Consider the following 18,997-nt stretch of genomic DNA (forward strand, 5'->3'; position numbering starts at 1 on the left):
TCTTGTAAAGATGAGACTAGCTTCAGGCAAACTAATTTATCTTCATAAATTATCCTGAGCTCATTTTCTACACATTCAATTGCTTACAACACATTTAACACACACACTTACTTGAAACGGCTTTTGGTAAATTTCTTCCATTGCTAGTCTTCCATATTCTGTAAACAACTGATAGAAAGAGCATAAGAGCGCAACACATAAAACAGTTTTCTACTGTAACAACTCACTGTCACATTACATCACTAATAAACAAAGCATTCAATCTTAAATCCCATTATGGTTTAAAATGGCCAATGCAGCTCGAGAACAAGCACATCAAACTTCTGTAAAACTCAGGAAGGAGATAATTTCCACTGGTTTCACAGTGCCATACCAGAACTGTCATGGCACTGCAGCTCAAAGTGGGCAGCCTGCAGGCTGTTCTCAGAGGAAAGTTGACCAGGTCTCCAGTCAGTTTCCAACACTTTGGAAGGCTAAGGAGGTAAGCCTGCCTAACACTTGTCCCTTACTTACACAAAAGATTTATTCCTCAGAATTTCAAGGAACTTGCCTAGACCCAAAGTAGCAGACATTCAAATACAAGTCAAGTTCAGCAGCTTCCCAGATCTCTACTTCAGCCTGTGATCGACTTGTAATAATTTTTCTTACTCTTCAGCATAAAATCAAGTGCTAACTTAACTGTCTTCCTCTGGTTACTTTCACCATCTTTAATGCTAAAAGCAGCACTCTTCGTCTCCATGTTAAGTGGGCCAGCAAACTCACGAGAACACAAGTCACATGCTGGCTGTTTCAGCACAGCTTAACACTCAGATATGGCTTTCTACTAGCCCTTTTTTCTATGAGAGTAAGACGAAGGAAGCATGCCAGTACCCTCTATAATCAGGCAATTGTTGCAACTGTTCCTCTCCATTAAAGCTAATCTCTGACACCTCAGGAAAAAAAAAACCTACGTGGACAATTTTCCCTTGGTTTGTCAGAAGAACATCTGAGAACTTACAAGACAAACTTAATACAAGTGAACTTCCAAGTCCCTGTCATCCTGAGCATAAAGCTTTGAAGAGGCCAAGCATCCATGTGAGAATGGCTTGTTTCTGTGATCTTAACTGTCCACTGCACTCACCTCCCTGCTACGTGAAAAAGACAGAGTGAGAGTATTTCAGACTAGCACATTTTCTTCCCTCAGCCCATGACCCCTTGTCCCCATCTTCAGTGGGTAGGGAATGCCTGTGCATTTGCTTCTTTTTAATTGCACTTCCCTCAAATCTCACTATTCACTGTAACACAGAGATTTATCTATTCTGACTACACTGAGGTTGTCAAAGGTTATTAAAAATTATTAGTAAATTATTTAAAAGCCAGACTTTCCTGATGCTTCCTGTTTGCTTAGAAATGTGTTTTTTATGGGATTTGTTTTGTGGACTCGAATTTCTTGGTCATTTTTCTTTCCTCTCTTTGGCATACCACTCTTAACTGAGAACAGAATCAGAAGACTATGTTTAGTTAATTCATTTCTACTCCCAGCACTGGAAGCCAGTCTTCTGCAGCACTGAATAAGACAGAAGTCCTTTCAATCAGATGATATATGGAGTAATCAAGCTGTGACACGGTCACGACCTGAGCACAGGCAAACATAAGTTGATACAAAACGGTTTTTGAAGCTAAGGTTTTACGTTAAGGAGATAAAACTCTTGTACCATTCACATGAAGCCACAATTCAGTGACATTTGACTACAACATCCCATTAGAGGATGAAAATCTCACAGTAGAGTGGACAACTCTTATGACTTTTGTTTCCAGACAGAATCGGACTCTCTAGAAGTTTCTCAGCTGAAAAACTAGAAAAGGTTTCCAGGCAGCAGATGCTCTTTCTTCTCCAAGTCACGTTCCCAAATTTCAGTAGAAACCAGTTATGAAACACTGTCAGTTTTCTAATTTTAGGGAAAAAAGAAGAAATATTGGAAACTTCTCATTAAGTGCTTTCAGGAATTATTTCCCATTCTAATCCTCTCTGGAATTTTGGCACTTCTTGTGTAGAGAACAGACTTTAGGAAGACTTCACCAAATGAGAAGTTTATGCTATATTACTCTTATGCTGTCAAAGAGGAAACATCACAACATCATGGAGTTGATGCAAATAATGTTTTTTATAGGCAGTGTTAGTTTTAGCATCAGGTCAGACTCAGTCTTTGCACTAAGTACAAAGCAGCTACCAAGTCACAGTTCTATCAGCAGTAAATTCAAGAACAATTTCAAGATTGTCGGCTCAGACGTAGCTTAATATAAGTTTTGTATATTCTTACCTGCAAATGTTGAAGGTCATCTTCCTGAATATTCTGGGACAAGTTGTATACCTAGAAGGAAAGTAAAGAAATTAAAACATAACTTGAAACCATCATCTTTTATGTAGGCTCCTTTAGACCTCTTGAGTATTTTCACCACCTCCAGAAACATCCAACTACCCGAAAGCCAGTGTCCAGAACCAGTCAAAGAAAACATTTCAAGATCAGTCACTACCTTTATCTAGAGGCAACAACAACAACAACAAAAATCACTGCTGACTACCCTAATCCTTCTTAGAACATCCTCTCTCCAAGAAAGCAAGTCATAAAGAAATCTAGGAATAATGCTGGAATGCCTCTAATTACAGTACAGTGGTGAGAGCGAAGGACTAAGATGGGCATGTCCATCTGCTGTTCTCAAGTTTAAGTGCTCCAGTGGCATCATCCCTATTTTAAAAACAGCTGGGCTGATGGTTCACCAGTCCTTTTTGCTCTCAAATCTTTCCAAGGAAATCTGACTTTTTCTAGGGAGCTCCAATGACATCAATACTGAAGAGCACTTAGCTCAAAGATGCAACAGCGATCCACACCTTATCCTAACAATAGGAACAAAGGGGCGGAAGTCAGAAGCAGAGTTCCACATCCTCCTGTTACTTTGATGTTTTTAATATCAGTAGCTGTACCTTTAAGAGACTGCAGTGTAATTTCACCCTAGCTGTACTATCCAAAGTCTTAAAGGTTCTCTACTGTATCAGTACAGGAGTGGTTGTTACTATGACATTTTTGTTTGGGATTTACCAGTACACTCAGCAATTTAACCCAGCCTGGTCTTGGATGCCTTTCTGGAATCAAGGTGATCTACACAATACTGCAAATGTGCCATTAAGTATGAAAGCATACATAATAACTGGAGGAAAACGTGCAGGTGAACTTGCTAAGCATAGCTAAAGAGAAACTGCAGACTCAGGCAAGAGGGTTCCTATAGCTGCCATTACTTGTCAGCGCAGGTATTCTCACCTGGACAGAACTTGTCATGGTGCTCAGGGCAAAAACCGTTGCACAGTCTTTGATAGTGGATTGGCTATCAAAGGCACCTTGGGTATCCATGAGTAGTACAGCAACCTAGAGATTTTTGAAGAGCAGCAACAGTTAACCAAGTTGTTACAGTTTCAAACCCCAGGTCATTGGGGTAAGTTCTGTTTACAGTACAGTATTGTTTCTGCTTCCACACCTACTTAAAGCCTCAACTAGTTTCCTGTACAAACATTTATATATACCTACAGATTAGCAAACAACAATAAATGCATCAGCCTTATGTCCTTGGTCTTGCTATACTATTCATCCTCTCCCACAGAAATAACTGTAAAAATATCAGTCTCAGCTTTGATAAGCTGTACTGGATTGTCAACTAAGTATGAGATGGCTCCTTTAAAAGACAGATGTCTTAAACTAATTATTTTCAAAAGAAAGCTAGACAAATGGCACTGACCATCTGCTGAAGTGACATGGAAATAAAGTGGTCTTAATGATAAGAATTAATTTGCCCAATATCTTTGGGATCTAGTACAACTCCCTTTTTTTTTTTTTTTTTCAGTTGCAGACAACAAATAAGCAATAATAAATAAGTTTTTTTTTTTTTCAGAGCACCAACAGATCCTCATAACTCAACTGCTTTTCAGCCAGAGAACTGCATGGTTAGCTCGAAAACATGGTAAAACCCACTGCAGCCCTCTAAATTACTAGCTGTTTAAGATCAGCTTCCCATACTAATTAATCAACAAATGCTCCCATTGCACTTTAGCGATATAAGGACTATGGAAGTTAAGTAAAAGTTTACAGTTCAGGAGAACAGTTAAGAATACAGTGCTGATGTTAGGGAGTAAGTACTGACAACACTGAGACTGTTTCAGTATGAAAATAAACATCTGAAATCAAACGCTGTAGTTACAGCAATTTAGAGTTCAAAGGTGCACCAGTTTTGATAAGTATAGTTAGTATATAAAGCATTTGCCCAGAAGTAGATGTGCTTTCTGTTTTTATGAGCCAGCTGATGAACTATGCAGAACAACCAGCTTCTAGTCACTGAAGCTGCATTTCTAGTGCTTACAGCTATGTGCTACACGTCGCCAGAACAGTTACAAGCCAGAGCACATCTCAACTCAAAAAGCAGTATTTGTTAGAGCTGTTCTTATCACAGCACTTGTCTATACACAGTATTTATAACCAACGTAGTTTTAAAACATTCACAGGATAACCCACCTATTGGCCTGGACAAAACAGGCTTCGCCAAAGTAATTTTAAAATGGGACTATTGTTGAAGATTGAATACCAGCAGGAAACCACACACCTGCACTGATATAAGGTTTCCAAATGCGTTACACAGCCAGTAAATAGAAAGGAACCAGCTGATGTTGAATTGCCTCCACAAAACCCATGGCATTAAAACTCTTCACCCAGAGGCAAAAATCACTAAATACATCTTTAATTCAAGCACTTACCTTTGTTCCATTGGGTTTATCAATTACAAACACTTCACTCCAGATCTGGATGCCAGTGGTTTCCCGTTCACATCCACCTCTCCATGTAAACCCAGTCAAAGGCTCAGTGTTTCCACCTATCCAGCAAGGAGAAGTCTATAAAACAAGAAAATCTTATTTAATACCAAGAAAGGGTTTTTTTTTTTTTTTTCTTATTCCAAGTATGTTTTAGAGCAGACTTTCATATCATTCTTTCATTTTTGTCAAAGCTGAATAGCAACGTTACACTAAGGATTAAAAACCACAGTGCTACTCAACTGTACATTGTAGATGATAAAAAAATTTTGCTTTGTGGTCTACTGTATTTCAGCAGTTGCCCAGATCTTTATCCACTGCAGAGCGTACATGCGTAACTTTGAAGTCTCAAGCACCCAGAGTCAGCAGTGAGAACAGCTCAGTTTCATCCATCAATTTCACTTTGCCCGACTCTTCCTTTCCAAAACACAGTTGTAAACACCATATATTTTAACTACAGAAACAGCTGAACCTCTGTGAGGAACAGAGAACTAATTTCAACTTGATCCTCCCCCTTCTCCCTTGCAAACTGGTCAACTGCTGAAATTAAATAAGCACCTAAGCCTCTAAACCACTGCACTAACAGAGGCAAAAGTCAAGAATCCCACTGCTGCTTGCAGAAGGCAAAAAGAAAGCATAAGGATTAGAAGATTCCTATACATCAGTCACAGAAAGTACTTTTCCCAAGTGATTAGGATTCACCTTACAAGGTAAAATTGAGAGTCTGATGTGTACCAATCAATACATGCAAGTTACAAGCTCACAGACCAAGTCTCCTGCTTTGGAAAAGGCTGTTGGGCAGTCAAATACAGTCTGAAGCTAACAGGTCTGCCTGCTGGTACGGTAGCAAGGTCTTCAGACCTCAAGGACTGGCAATGAATGGAGCACTGGCTCACATAGAAGATTCCAGATGTGATGTGAACTGATTTAGCCCACAAAAGCAGCTTACGTACTGGGGAAGTAAGGGAACATGAACAGGCACTCTAAGGAACTCTAACTGGTATAGGTTACACACACTGAAATTCTGGAAAAGCAGGAAGCAAATTTTTAAGTGAAGAAGAAGCTTAGGGAAAAGCCTTTATAACACAGGAACAGATTTTCAATGAATTTGCCTCTGAGCACCCAGAGAATATCATCAGCAAGGTAAGTGTGCTCGTAAAGAAGGTCAAAGGGGCATCTCCTCCACTCACTAAGCTATGGCCTAACTTGCTAACTCCACGTTGAATCTTTTCAGAATAGCTCATGACAGACTTCTTCACATCTCAAAGAGCATCACGTGGCACTCAGAAGCTGCACATACACAAATATTTGCTATGGATAAATTAAACTCCTTATTTCAAAAGAAGGAGAAAAAAAAGTATGCTTCATACATACTACTGTTACTTTCTACACAGAAAACCCATGTACTAAAAGGAAAAGTCAATTAAGCAATTCTGCATCAGCATCCTCCCGAGCTAAGTGCACACCATTCATCTTTGCTACTTGGATCATATATGGCAAAAGCAAATTAACTAAGCAGATTAAAAAAATACAGAAGAGGTATTCACCTAAGGGAAGCAAACTACTGCTCTTTACAGGTGTTTTTTTTTTATTAGTCTTTGTTTTTAACATGCACATTCCTACAACCAACGAGAAGAAGCACAACACAAAAAGAATAAAGCTGCCAGGGAATATTTTTGAGGTTTTGTTTGTTTGTATCCCATAATTACACACCCACTGACCACAGCAGAAATCAAAGCTCCATGCCTGCTTTGGGACTCAGTACACCCAAGACTCTGCAAGGCTCAATCAGATTTCACAGATGTACTGTAGCAGACTAACCTGCACTTTTTTTTTTTTCCAAAAGAAGCTGTTATGTTATTCAGCAATATAATCCATACTTAAGAGGAAGAATACTTTTTCCCAATTTAGTCCAGAAACGTATTGCCCTATGCACAGAAACTCAGACCAAAACTACCTGAAGTTTTGATAAGTATCTCAGTGAGAACTGCATAGAATCACTTTTTACTTCATGTGACTCATGCAACAGGAGACTTTGGTGTCTTAATAAGCAGAAGTTCAGCTCAAGCTGCTTCATCCTGTAGGTGATGCAGACAAAGCCTGGGTCCGACTCTGAGCTTTGCATTACTCTTCATCCACTAAGCTGGCTTTTGGAAGGCTTTGCTCCTACAGGAAATCAAACTGTAAGAAGCACCACAATACTGTATTAATCTCTCTAAACGTATTTCATATCAAAGAAAGGTCCAAGGCAGCTTTATTTTGTTAGTACCATCAACGTGAGGTACATCTTGCAGATTAATACAAGCTATGGTCATACTTCTAAATAAAAAAAAACCTTTCCAATTTAAATTTACTACTGTTACTGCACCCAATTCTTTATAAGGCTCATTATGCAGAGATCACAAGATCACTGCAGCAGCTTTACTGAACACACACTGCTGCTTTTCAATAGCAGCTCCTGTTTCATTTCAAATAAGCAATGATAACATTAATTATCAGTGCTTGAAATGAGATGTCTGCTCTCCCTGAAGTCAGCAACCAGTTTCAGACTTTTAAAACTCCTACCTTTGACTTCAGCAGCACAAGTTAGATTTTTAGAATGGGAACATCTCACACAACTCCTAGCTCTTGGTCTTAGACAAGAAAATGGGATGTCAAAGTTACATTGGAAAGACTTTCAAATATTTTAATATCATTGGGACAGAATATCCAAGGATTGCTTGATTAGTGTATGAATTGAACATGGATGCACTGGTATTTTGTGCAAAGGCCAAAATTCAGTTCACAATAAATACAGACTCTAATGAAGTTAGAGAGATCAGACTTAAGAGCATTATAAAGCTCCACCAAGACCTCCCCTCCTGTACCAAAAAAAGAAAAGCTTTCTCTCTGAGAGAGTGGTCAGGCACTGGAATGGCCTGCCCAGAGAGGTCGTGGAGTCACTGTCCCTGGCAGTGCTCAAGAGGCGTCTGGATGAGAAGCTGTGAGATATGCTTTAGTAGCCTGTGGTAGCAGTGGTAGTGAGAAGACAGTTGGACTAGATGATCTTATAGGTCATCTCCAACCTTGTGATTCTATGATTCTATGAAAATTTGTGTAAGCATAGATGACACCACCTGACTTAAAATTCATCAGGCTCAGAAGTAGAGGCACTGCACTCATCTTTTCTCATCCCCAACTTCTATTATTCAAGTTTGAAGTTGCTCTTACGCTTTTGTTGCAAAGCCAGTTTATGTCACTGAGCTGGCAGGAAACAATTCAGCAAAGTGCAACATCTTCTGATGCATCCATGAGTACAATCAACTCAGCTAAGGGCCTGCAAGCATCACTGCTTCAGAACACAAATGCCTGGCCAGAAGCATCGCATGGAGAGCAAGACCTCCTCTTTTCAGGGAAGAGATAGCTGTCACACCAAATGGCTGAGCTTGTCAACAAATGGTATTTTGAAGGACACCTATAGAAAACTGAAAAAAGTGTTTGTATAGTACAGTGAATAGAGAATATTACTACAGAAGACTGAAAACATTCCAATATATTTTGCTCTCTGAACTTTTATTTTGCAATCTGAAAGTTACAGTATTTGTTTGAAGAGCAAACCTATTTTTGGGAGAATCTATTTTTGTCTCCACTCATCTAGATCAGATGGCTGTATTTCTTGGGAGTTTTGTTGGTGGTTGTTTTGGGTGGGGGTTTTTTGGTATTATTATAAATAGGACACTACAGAAGGTTTATACACACGAAGAGTCACCCACTGGACAGCCATATCAATGAAATGCTTATTTCTCTGTAGCCTAGAAGAGTCTTAAAAAGTTGCAAGTGCCAACTTACTACTTAGTATTCATTCCTCCTACTACACCCTTAGTGAGTGTCTTATGGGGCTTTTGGCAAATCAGCGAGAATTCAATAGCAGGCATTACTTGGAGCAAGGGAAAGAAAGTCTTTATCTGCCAGCTACCAGCAGCTTCTTTACAATATTCCCATATTTCCTGAAATAGCAGGGGTCAGCTTGATTTCTCCTCAAGCCAGCTAGCACAAAGGCAAAATAGATGTAGTCACGGTTAGTTTCCACTATCACAAACTCCAAGAAGTGACCAAAAAGGAATTTGCTCTTGTTCTGTCACTTAAGACTTTCAAAAAGCAGCTAAGTACTGAACTGTTAATATTCACTGTACAAAGAAACATCACAACCTATGACAGGCAAATGAATACAATTACAGGAGGCCCTATGCCACCTTCTGTATCAGCCAAAAATTCAAAATATAGAAGACAAGCCAAAAGCTACAAAATACAGAGGAATTAAACTTCAGATCAGGCATTAATTAACCAATGACTAAAAAGTACCAGAAAAGTTCCTGGATTGTGTTCAGGGACGCATTCCAAGCAAGAAGGTAGGAGACTTTCTCCCGTTTGCCATATCTCAGTAAGCAGATTTAGCCCTCTAACAGCTATCTGCTAAGATTCTTCTTTTTGCAGCAATGGATAAGACAGTGCCACAACACGATTGTAGGAGACCAAGTCAAAGCAATACTCTTCCAATCCACCATCTGGATAAGACCTTCTGCAAACCTCAACTAGAAGGCCACTATGCTCACCTTACTCAAGATCTTCTCAAATCCACTTACATCAGGATCCCAGTAATTTCAGTGATAACTACAGCAATTATATATTGAACAACCATCACCTTAAACACACTTCTTTACAGAGTCATAGCACACAGCAGCTGGCTTCCCCTCTTCCTCTGTAAGAAGTTTTACCTGCTATATTTATATTCAAGTCAACAAATACAAAAGTGAACAACTGAAAGACTAAACTACTTTTTTTTTTTTTGCTGCAAGAAAAAGTCCAAATTACTCACCCTGTTATACATGTATCTAAGCATGAAGTCCAGCAGAAAAGATTTTCCTTTGCGGAAAGCTCCTGCTACAGACACAACTACTATGTTAAGATCTTTGATGTGTTCCTGAAGCAAGATTTTTTCCAATGCTTCTTCATCTAACTCAAAGTTATGGTCATCTTCATGAGCGAGAACAATCTGTATGGGGCGTGGCTTATCCAAATCCACCTCGTCATCTGAATCTGGCATGACATCCGAGTCAGGTAGGGCATCCTCCTCTTCTTCCTCCTCATAATGCTTACCTGCAAATTGACAGGTTACATTGCATTAGTAAGTCACAGCTTAAGACATTTCTATGAAAACCCATGCTAGGCTTTCATTCCAACAACAAGAGGATTGCTGTTAGGAATGCACACGTGCAGATGAGATCAACAGCTGCTGTCTGTACATTTTCATGAGTTTTGCACATAGTCTGCATTTCAGATTCCAGTATTCCACAGGTTTTAAGAAGTCACAGAAGGAAACTGTTTCTCAGCACCAAGACCCATTTTCAAGGCTTCTTATATGCTTGCATTAAAAATTGCAGGTTTCTTCTCCTATCAAGAAATTAGTTTGTTTAGAACAAGCTCCAAAGAGGTAAAAAAAAAAAAGTTTAGGTAATCACCTGCTACTGCTGTCAAAACAACTGTTTTCAGTCCATTTTGGTTACCAACATATGCAAGCAAGACCAAGATTACCACAGCAGACGATGAAATTCCTTTCTAATTCCAACACCTGCTTCAGTTCTCAAACACAGCAGAATGCCTGTTCATTGCTTGAAAGAGGAGAAAACCTCACACATATATAAGGAGTAACATCTTGGGGTCTAAAACAAAGCAAGAAACACCAAAACAGTCCCACGCTGGTTTTCTGACACATTAAGCATGATTCAATAACAGCAAGTACAGGTTACTACAAAAAGAAAAAGAATATTGGGAGCTCATTTTATTCACACTAAGAATCAATAACCTTTGAGAGCCAATTCTTTCAGTAGCTGAAAGAACTACAGCTCAGGTCAGATTTAGTTATAGAACTCCACGTGCACAAAGCTGATTGAGGCATCTCCCTAGCAGTTACGCATGTGGGAACATCAGTGCACCAGCTTCACTATGTTGGATGGCTTGTCACGCCTACATTCCCAAGCATGGCTTTTATCAAAGAGAGGAAGCAGCTGTATGTAGGTTTGTTATTACACAGCCCAGCGTTCCCTATGGAAGCAGACCAGGGGCCGTGTCACAAGGCACCATGGAACCCATGCAGTTGGATTCATACATGGCAGAGATCCCACCAACATCCACAGGTTCAGCCAAGTCATTCCTGCCAGACTATGCATCTTAGATCCCATCCCCAGCAAAAGACTTTGAAGAGTGCTCCAACGCACTGTTTCGTTGACGTAATGAGACATTTGAATCATTACCATGTACTTGAAAGCCTGGCAACACAGTGACCCTGGAGTTTTTCCAAAGGCTGCCTCTTTAGCCAGTTCTGACAGCATTTCATTTTACTGTAAATTAGAGTGGACAACTCCATTTTCAAGCATCGCATTTGTGTTGCTTCAAAGGTCAGTGGCAGCAAATCTTTAAAAATGCACGTATGTATTGCTTTGAATATAATACAAAGCTAGTGTAGAACTTCAGGTGGAAAGATCCTACCTTTAAATACCTGGCTTTATGGCTGGTGCCACAACCAAAATATTGTTGTTTTTTTTTTTTGTCAATGGGGTGGCCTACATGCATCTGGGCTTGCAGTCACCAGATGCCTACCACATTTCTCAAGGGAAAGAGAGTCCTTGGGGAAAAGCTAGTAGGGCTTCAAACTAGGGGAGGGGAGCGGTAGCGAGTCTGCCCATGTGCAGATTGCCCAGAGATGTGGTAGATTCTCCATCCCTGGAGACATTCAAGGTCAGGCTGGACAGGGACCTGAGCAACCTGATCAAGCTGCAGGTATCTCTTTTCGTTGCAGGAGAGTTGAACTAGATGACCTTTAAAGGTTTCTTCCAACTCAAATGATTATATGATAATCTTGAGTGTTTAAATCCTAAGGAGCTAGAGTCAAGTTATCCAGCATTATCCAAGTGAGTGCACAAAACAGTTCCCAGCAGCACCCTAACCCAGACTGGCTGATAAAGCAGGCCAAAACATTCAGCTGCACCCACAGGCCTGACAAACAGGAGTAGCTTTAAGATTAGCTATCAGTTGGACACCAAAGTACACTGACACAATAATGGTCGCCATTTCAGAAGAAAAACTCCACCTTCCTCCTAAAGCTTTTTTCTTCTCAGAAGTTAAACACACACTCTTTTTTGAAAGAATTTCACAAAAACTTGGAAATTTGCCCCATATAGGAAGCATTCTTTGTAGGTCAGAAAACATAGAAGATAGCCCTTGTCTTTTTGACAGAAAGAAAGAGAATAATTCTATTGATAAAAACATAAAATAGAAAAAAGCAGCTTTCAAATTATAGCAAAGTATACCTCTGCTTTTACGTATTCCCTAGACAACATTTAACTCTGCTTCGTAAAAGCCTTGTATTCTTAAAACTGTTCATTTCAACTGCAATAAAACATCAGTTTTGTAAACTAAAATATAGACTGTGTTGCATTTTTTATTATCAAGGCAGCAAGGCACCAGCACAGACTGCCAAGAGATGTGGTGGATGCCCCATCCCTGGAGACTTTCAAGGCAAGGATGGATCAGACACTGGGCTACCTGATCTAGCAGTGCACATCCCTTTTCATTGCAGGGGAATTGGACTAGATGACCTTTAAAGGCCCTTTCCAATGCTAAGGATTCTATGATTCTATAAGCTCAAGCAACATCTGCTATTTCTCTTCACTGAATAGGAGCCAGACACTAACCACCTTTTCCTTCCTGGAAGTCATCAGATCCTTAGCAGATCTCAAAGCTTGAGCCTTAGCAACATTCTTTTGCCAACACATAGAGCGGCCACCCAAAGCCTCCTCAAGCCAAAACACTTTCCTGACAAACAAGTAGTGTGATCTTTTATCATTAGTTTTTTTTTTTTCTAAACAAACGTTCTCCCTATCACAAGTTGATAATGCTATCAAGAGCTTGGATGCGTTAGGTCTGCTAAAGGTCCACAACGCCTTGTTAATAGTCTTCTGTACCCTGCAGCTTAAATAACAGAGTATGGAAGTTTAATCTCTGGTCCTGTTCAATGTCCATTATATTTTGCTCACCAATAGAGACTAGAAAGAGAAGTCCAATGCACCAGGTCAGGAGGCAGAGTGGGTTGGTTTGGGATATTCTTTTGTTGGGTTGTTTATTTTTTGTTGCTTTTTTTTTTCCCCCTTTGGGGAGGGGGGGGGGGGAAGGTCAGACTAGACAGCTTAATATATCTAAAGTTCCCAAACTGCCTACAGAAAACACTATCATAGCCATGAATCAAGCACTTTGAGGGTGGAGAACTACAGTGTTGACAGCTGTGAAGGAAACCTGATCCATCCAGAAGAGCTGGTTTCATAAATCCATTCTCAGGTGGCACAGAATACCCCTCCTTTCAGGAGATTTTAAACCAGTTAACTGGACAGACATTGCAATGTTAAATACTGTAACTGTGGAACAAGTACTACCGCTCAGCCCAGCAACATAACCAACATATACTAACCTGCCACTGGCTCCCAGGCAGATATCACAAGCTATCTGGCCTCTTGATATTGCTTTCTGACTGCTTACCCTGTCACTTTGCTAGCTGCTGTCTCAGGTAGCACTAGAATACTCTGGAAGGCTTCCCTGGAGGTTTTGGAGTCCTGGGCAGAAGGATTGCATTCCACTTCTAAGAAGTACTTCCACAGCACTGTCTCAAAACAATGATTAGAAGTCCCACTCCATAGTCCAATGTTCATCAAAAATGGCAGGAGCATTACAGTAAGCCTGCATGTAGTTCATAAAAGAAACATGCTGAGCACTGTCAAGTCAAGCCAGGATTGATGAAATGCAGAATACTCCTTACTGCTCTACTCATTGTCGGTTGGGTGTTCTTGGTTTTTTTCTGGTTGGTTTGGTGCATTGTTTGGTTTTTTTTGTCCCCCATTCCTCCCCTATCCCAGCACAGACATAGTGCACAAATACCAAGTCAGAATTTATGCATATTTGTCCTACAGCCTCATCTAAGGACCACACTCTGCTCAAGGTTCTTCTAGTACTCCAACAAACCAGGTACAAGCAGTGGCTTTCCCAGAATGGTCATCCCTGCACTGAGCGTTTCTAGACAACCAGACAGTTTGAATTCACCAAGCTCATGGCAATCTCTCTGTATAGGTCTCCATGACAGGGCATTCAGTACTGCAGAAGAAGCAGTCAAAGTAGTTGAATTCTGTTGCCTTGCGTGGATTTTTTGTCAGTTTTTGTTGTCGGCTCTTTCAAAAAGCTTGACACTGTGGGGAAGTCTAGCTCCATTCCAGAAATGGGGTTATGGTCCCAGTGCACTCATTCACAAACAATAGGAGAAGAGGTTTTTTTTCGGAGGCATGGCATAAAGCTTGCCTCAATGTTAGAAACACCCATGTGCACAGAACGCTGGACCTAAGGCTTTCAGTACCTACAGAAGAGCTCTCACCTGACAAAACATATGGCATTCACAGAGTTCATAGAGCAGCGATAACAGGCCCAGAAAGCCACAGCTAAGTTTTTTTCAAGCAATACATCCTGCACTACTAAACTAACATACTTTGGACTATAGTCACATACAGTTCTGGAAGAAGCTGATGCAGAAAGATCACCGACTGGACCTGCCCTGAAGCCTGCTGTCCATTCAGCCCTATGACTACAACGATTTGCTAATCACTCCCTACTCCATTTCAGCCCCTCACAGCCTGAATAATTCAGATTAAGGATTTGAGCTACTGCAATAGCTTCCTAAGCCAGGTCAAACAGCCTAAGAGATGCAGGAGAAGCAATCACAAAAGTAGACAGACTTGAATGGAAGCAGATACAGCCACAGGAACCAACTATGCCCAGCTTCCCCAGAAGTTCTGCACTCTGCTCAGCAACCACTAGAGCAGGACTACTGACACAACAGCTAAGTATCCAAAACAAGCAACATTTGTTGAAATGCTAAGCCAGATTGTGAGAACAGTAGCTTCTTGTGTAGCTAAAGAGAATATTTCAATTGAACAAACTCAACTAAATAACCCATTTCTTAAAGTATGAAGTAAAATGAACAAAAGCTAATTCCTGCTTCCCCTAAGGGCACAGTGAGCAGCTGATGACCTATTTGTCCTCCAATGTAAGAACATGGGAGCAAGAGCTCAACTTGCATGCTATGAAAATAAAAGAGACAGCCTGCTTTAAATGCTTAGGAGGAGGAACCCACATATTCATTGAACCCAAGCATCAGATCTACCTTTAAGCTTCAACCCAAATAGAGCCTGAGCAGGTTAAACACATCACTCACACTCTTTCATAAGGTTAAAAAAATTACATAACTACTAAATTCAGCTGGTGTTAGATACAGTCTGTTTCTCATCAACTAACACTGCATGTAAGCGTCTCTGGACACTGGAGCCGACACATTAAAATAAATTTTGTTTGCTCTTTAGTAGCTCTATAAACAGTCAGCTAAATCAGTCACTTTCATTTAGCATAGATGGTGCATCAGTATTCCCTCTATTTGCTCTCTCAAGGAGTTACAGAGAGATGAGAAAGTCTAAGCCTCCAAGCTAGTAGTCTTAGAATCGTGTTCACTTACAAGCCCACACTTTGGTGGAAGTCTTGCTTCTTCAGCTCTCAGCACCCCTGAGCCCTTCTCCTGACCATCTGTGGCCATACAAAACGACCTATATCTCCTCCCTCAGTGTAGATGCACCATCACTTTGTCCACACAACTGAATGGCAAAGCAAGCTGAAGTGGACTGCACTGATCTTAAAACATCCGGCTTGAAATTCTGGTGTACTTCAACAGCTTGTGGAAGCTTGCAATTTTAATTAAAAGCTTAAAACAAGATCTTATGAAGAAATCATTGCACCACATTTAAAAATAATGCATTCTCTCAGAGCTTACCTAGGAAATTTTCATTAGAGAGAAAGGAAACAAATTATTTAAATGTTTCTCATTTTGGTGTAGTGAACCAAGGAGAGCGTAGGCAGGTGTAAATTAAGTTCCAGAGCATAGAAAAAAAAGTAGGTTAACTTTCAAGCTTTATTTGAAAAAGACAAAAAAAAAACCTGACAGATCCACTATAAAAATAAATTATAAAAAAAAACAACAACTAGATTTAAGCCCAAATCCTCCCTTTCTCCATCAGTCCTACTCCATGCAGTTAACTCACAGCAAGACCCACATGAAAGTTAAGGGGCTGCTGCAGAACTTAATGCATCACTGCTTTCTCACTGCTGACTAGCAAATACTGCCAAGTAGCTCATTTTAAGGCCAGAAATAATTAAATGTTTTGAATATTTCAGCTATAAATAGGACTGACAAGCTAAGTTCCAAAGACTTGTTTGGATACCCAATAAGACTGACAGAGGAGAATGGGGGAGAGGGAAGAAAGCCATGTTTAACTCTCTCTCTTCTTTCGGGGCAATGGGATGTTGAGGGAGGGATCTAGAACTGTTACATAAAGTACTAGAAGAAGCAAAAAAAAACACCTGAAGCTACAGTTCTGCCAGCAAAGGGGAGGGAAAGATACTCCAATGACCTAAATAACTAATCAGACAATAGGTCTGTCTACTCCTGAAGTGCTTTAAATTGCTTCCTCTGTTGAATGATCAGCACATGCAGAGGAGCAGTCAGCTCTCTCATCCCCAGTCGAAGTACTTGTAAGCTGGCATTTTGAATTCTCCATTTAAGGGGAGAGAGAGGCTAAAGGGGGACTTCACTGTAATGATGAGCAAGAAAAGTCAACCTTCCAATTCAGCTATATTCATTAACACCAAGAAGCAAAGGCTAAGAAAGAAGCAGCACAACCCCGAACTCAGTCTCAGAAAATAAGTAGCAAAAAACTGTATATGAAAGAACTGCTTTCCTGAAAGCACATCATGAACTCAGAGAGATGTTTCTCCATAGCTACAAGGAAAAACTTGGACGGTAGTGATAGTGACAAAGCATGCTCCTCAGCCCTCTTCCTCTCTGCCTAAAAACCACAGCTATTATTAGCACATCACTGGAGAGTACAACAGGATTTCTACCTACAAAAAGGTTTATCAGCATTTTTCCAGCCCCCTCAAAGGACACTACTTCAGAACACTAAGACTAAGGTACACAGAATTACTAACCTTTTCTTCCCTTTCTCACCACATCCAAGTTCTTAAGGATGGGAACAAGCATGTAACAGATGTGGCAATGCCTGTGTCCACCATGGATTCTAACACTGCCAAGTGAAAGGTGTACGAACACTGCAGGCTAACTGGATCCTTGTAGGCCATTACAGACAGAGTTGAAGATTAGAGTATGACACTATTTCATTTTGCTGCTCATCCTAGAAGATTCAAGCAGCATTTTCTAATCATTTTAGGCTGTAATTACATGTTACATACATTATATGTAGTTCTCTCACACCAGCAGATACTAATTCAGAAAATCATTAGCTGCCCCAAACCACAGTTTTGAGTGGAGATAGGGAGATAAGATAAGGTGAGAAATGCCAGCTGCAATTATCCCATGTTTGATCATTAGATTACTAGCCAGAATAGGTTAAGCCACCAGCCCCATCTGCACTGCGGTCACAGAAGAGCTCAAGGAAGTGCTCAATTGGGCTGTACAAGCAGCTATGTCAGAGGGCCAGTTTTCATATTCATTTCACGATAAACAAGATGTCAGTAGGAATACCAACAGGCTTAAGAAAAAGAGCAATTCAAAGAGGCTTTAGTTTTTTGTTGTTTTTTTTTTTCCCCGCTCATGCTTTTGATCTGAACCTTCTAAGTAGAAATGATCATTTAGTCCAGTCTCCAGGTTACACCCAGCTTCCTGCTTTCCGTTCAAAACACGTAACTTAGGAAGCCTCCCATCCAGCTTTTCCAGCATGGAATGCCATAATTTAGTTTTATTACAGACTTCCACATTAAATTTCAAAGAGCTAAGAGCTGTACAGGAAGTAACTGCATTTACATTAAGAAACTGCCTTCTCTAGATCACATACCTTGCAAAATGTGTATAGTAACTACCTTCAGAAATCTTGAGGGGGTATTTCAATCCCTCCCCCCTCTATGTCACGGAAAGTGGTTCTTAAGCTGGCAGTATCACTAACACACACATGCACCAGGTGAAACCAAAGCATGACCGGGGAAAATGCATGCAAAGTTAGTGCTCAGAACAAGAAGCAGAATCAAAACAGGAGAAAATAAAGCATACCATGCAAATCCCACTTTAGGGAGAACTGAAACAAAAGCAAAATGAACACATTTTGCACTGAAGAAGAAACTGTTTTCACAAGGCTACAACACAGTTTTCACAGTCCCCACTGCTAACCATGCACAGAAAGAGCCCTGGGCTGCCCTATCAAAGTTCTGCAGCTGAGCCACAATAGGTGATACAGCACCTCATCGAGCCCAAGTTCTCCAGAACCCCACACTCACTCTCCACCACTGCTGAGTCTCCGCCAGACATCGTCGCTGCTGCACAGAACTCCTCTGCTAAGACAACAACTCGAAGTACACTTCTCTTGCCAAGGAGACAGTGCCAGTACCTGCCTCCTCCCTCCCTGCCACCTCTTCATGACTGAGCTTTAACCTCCCACTCACACGTGGGCTCTCCCACTCCTTCTCATTTCCAGCACCAATATACAGCCTTTCCTGCTAGCTTTGCCACATATCCAACTCTGCTAAGAGGCAAACCAGTTAAATTATACGACAGCAGAAAAAGTAGAAAGTAATTCATATTGGATTGCAAGCTGTAAGAGTTCAACAAGTAGCTGAGGTGAAGAAAAACAAACAGCATAGCTATGCAACTTTGTTATCTGATCCGAGCCTAGTTCATCCGTATTGCTGAACCGTATAGCACAGCTGCCATCCGAGTTGGCACCACTGTCCTTGGTCCCCACAAAAGCTTATCTTGAAGAAACACAAAGTGATGTGCTGGTACAGCTGTTTCAGAGGCTGTAGGGTGCACAGCACAAGTGAGGGGGAGGCACAAGCTGCTTGACTCAGCACTGGTGCCAAAAGGCAAGTTTGGCTTTGTGATTATAGCCTAGGCAAGCTGGAAGACTTCTCCCATCCCCAAAAAGCTGAAGTGCATTTAAGAAGCATGTTCATGTAGTAAGTCAACGATACATGATAATGCTGCAAAGAAGGGTAGACAACTGGGCTGTAACAGGATCAGACACTGCGTTGCCAAAG

The 18,997-nt window shown here is 40.7% G+C and overlaps 1 protein-coding gene across 5 annotated transcripts in view; it reads right to left on the reverse strand.

Moving 5' to 3' along the window:
- Positions 1-18,997, reverse strand: part of ATL2 (atlastin GTPase 2) — a 37,762-nt gene that overhangs the window by 12,060 nt on the left and 6,705 nt on the right. For 3 of the 5 annotated variants that reach the window (XM_085219094.1, XM_085219092.1, XM_085219093.1), the window contains exons 2-6: positions 9,687-9,967; positions 4,778-4,912; positions 3,297-3,401; positions 2,301-2,351; positions 112-168 (exon numbers count right to left, since the gene is read on the reverse strand). In XM_085219094.1, coding sequence (XP_085075220.1) covers positions 112-168; positions 2,301-2,351; positions 3,297-3,401; positions 4,778-4,912; positions 9,687-9,967 — 629 coding nt within the window. The other 2 variants (XM_085219095.1, XM_085219096.1) reach the window with 2 other exon arrangements.

This window comes from Meleagris gallopavo, chromosome 2 (assembly GCF_905368555.1).
Source record: "Meleagris gallopavo chromosome 2, MGAL_WU_HG_1.1, whole genome shotgun sequence".
Taxonomy (NCBI): Eukaryota; Metazoa; Chordata; class Aves; order Galliformes; family Phasianidae; genus Meleagris; species Meleagris gallopavo.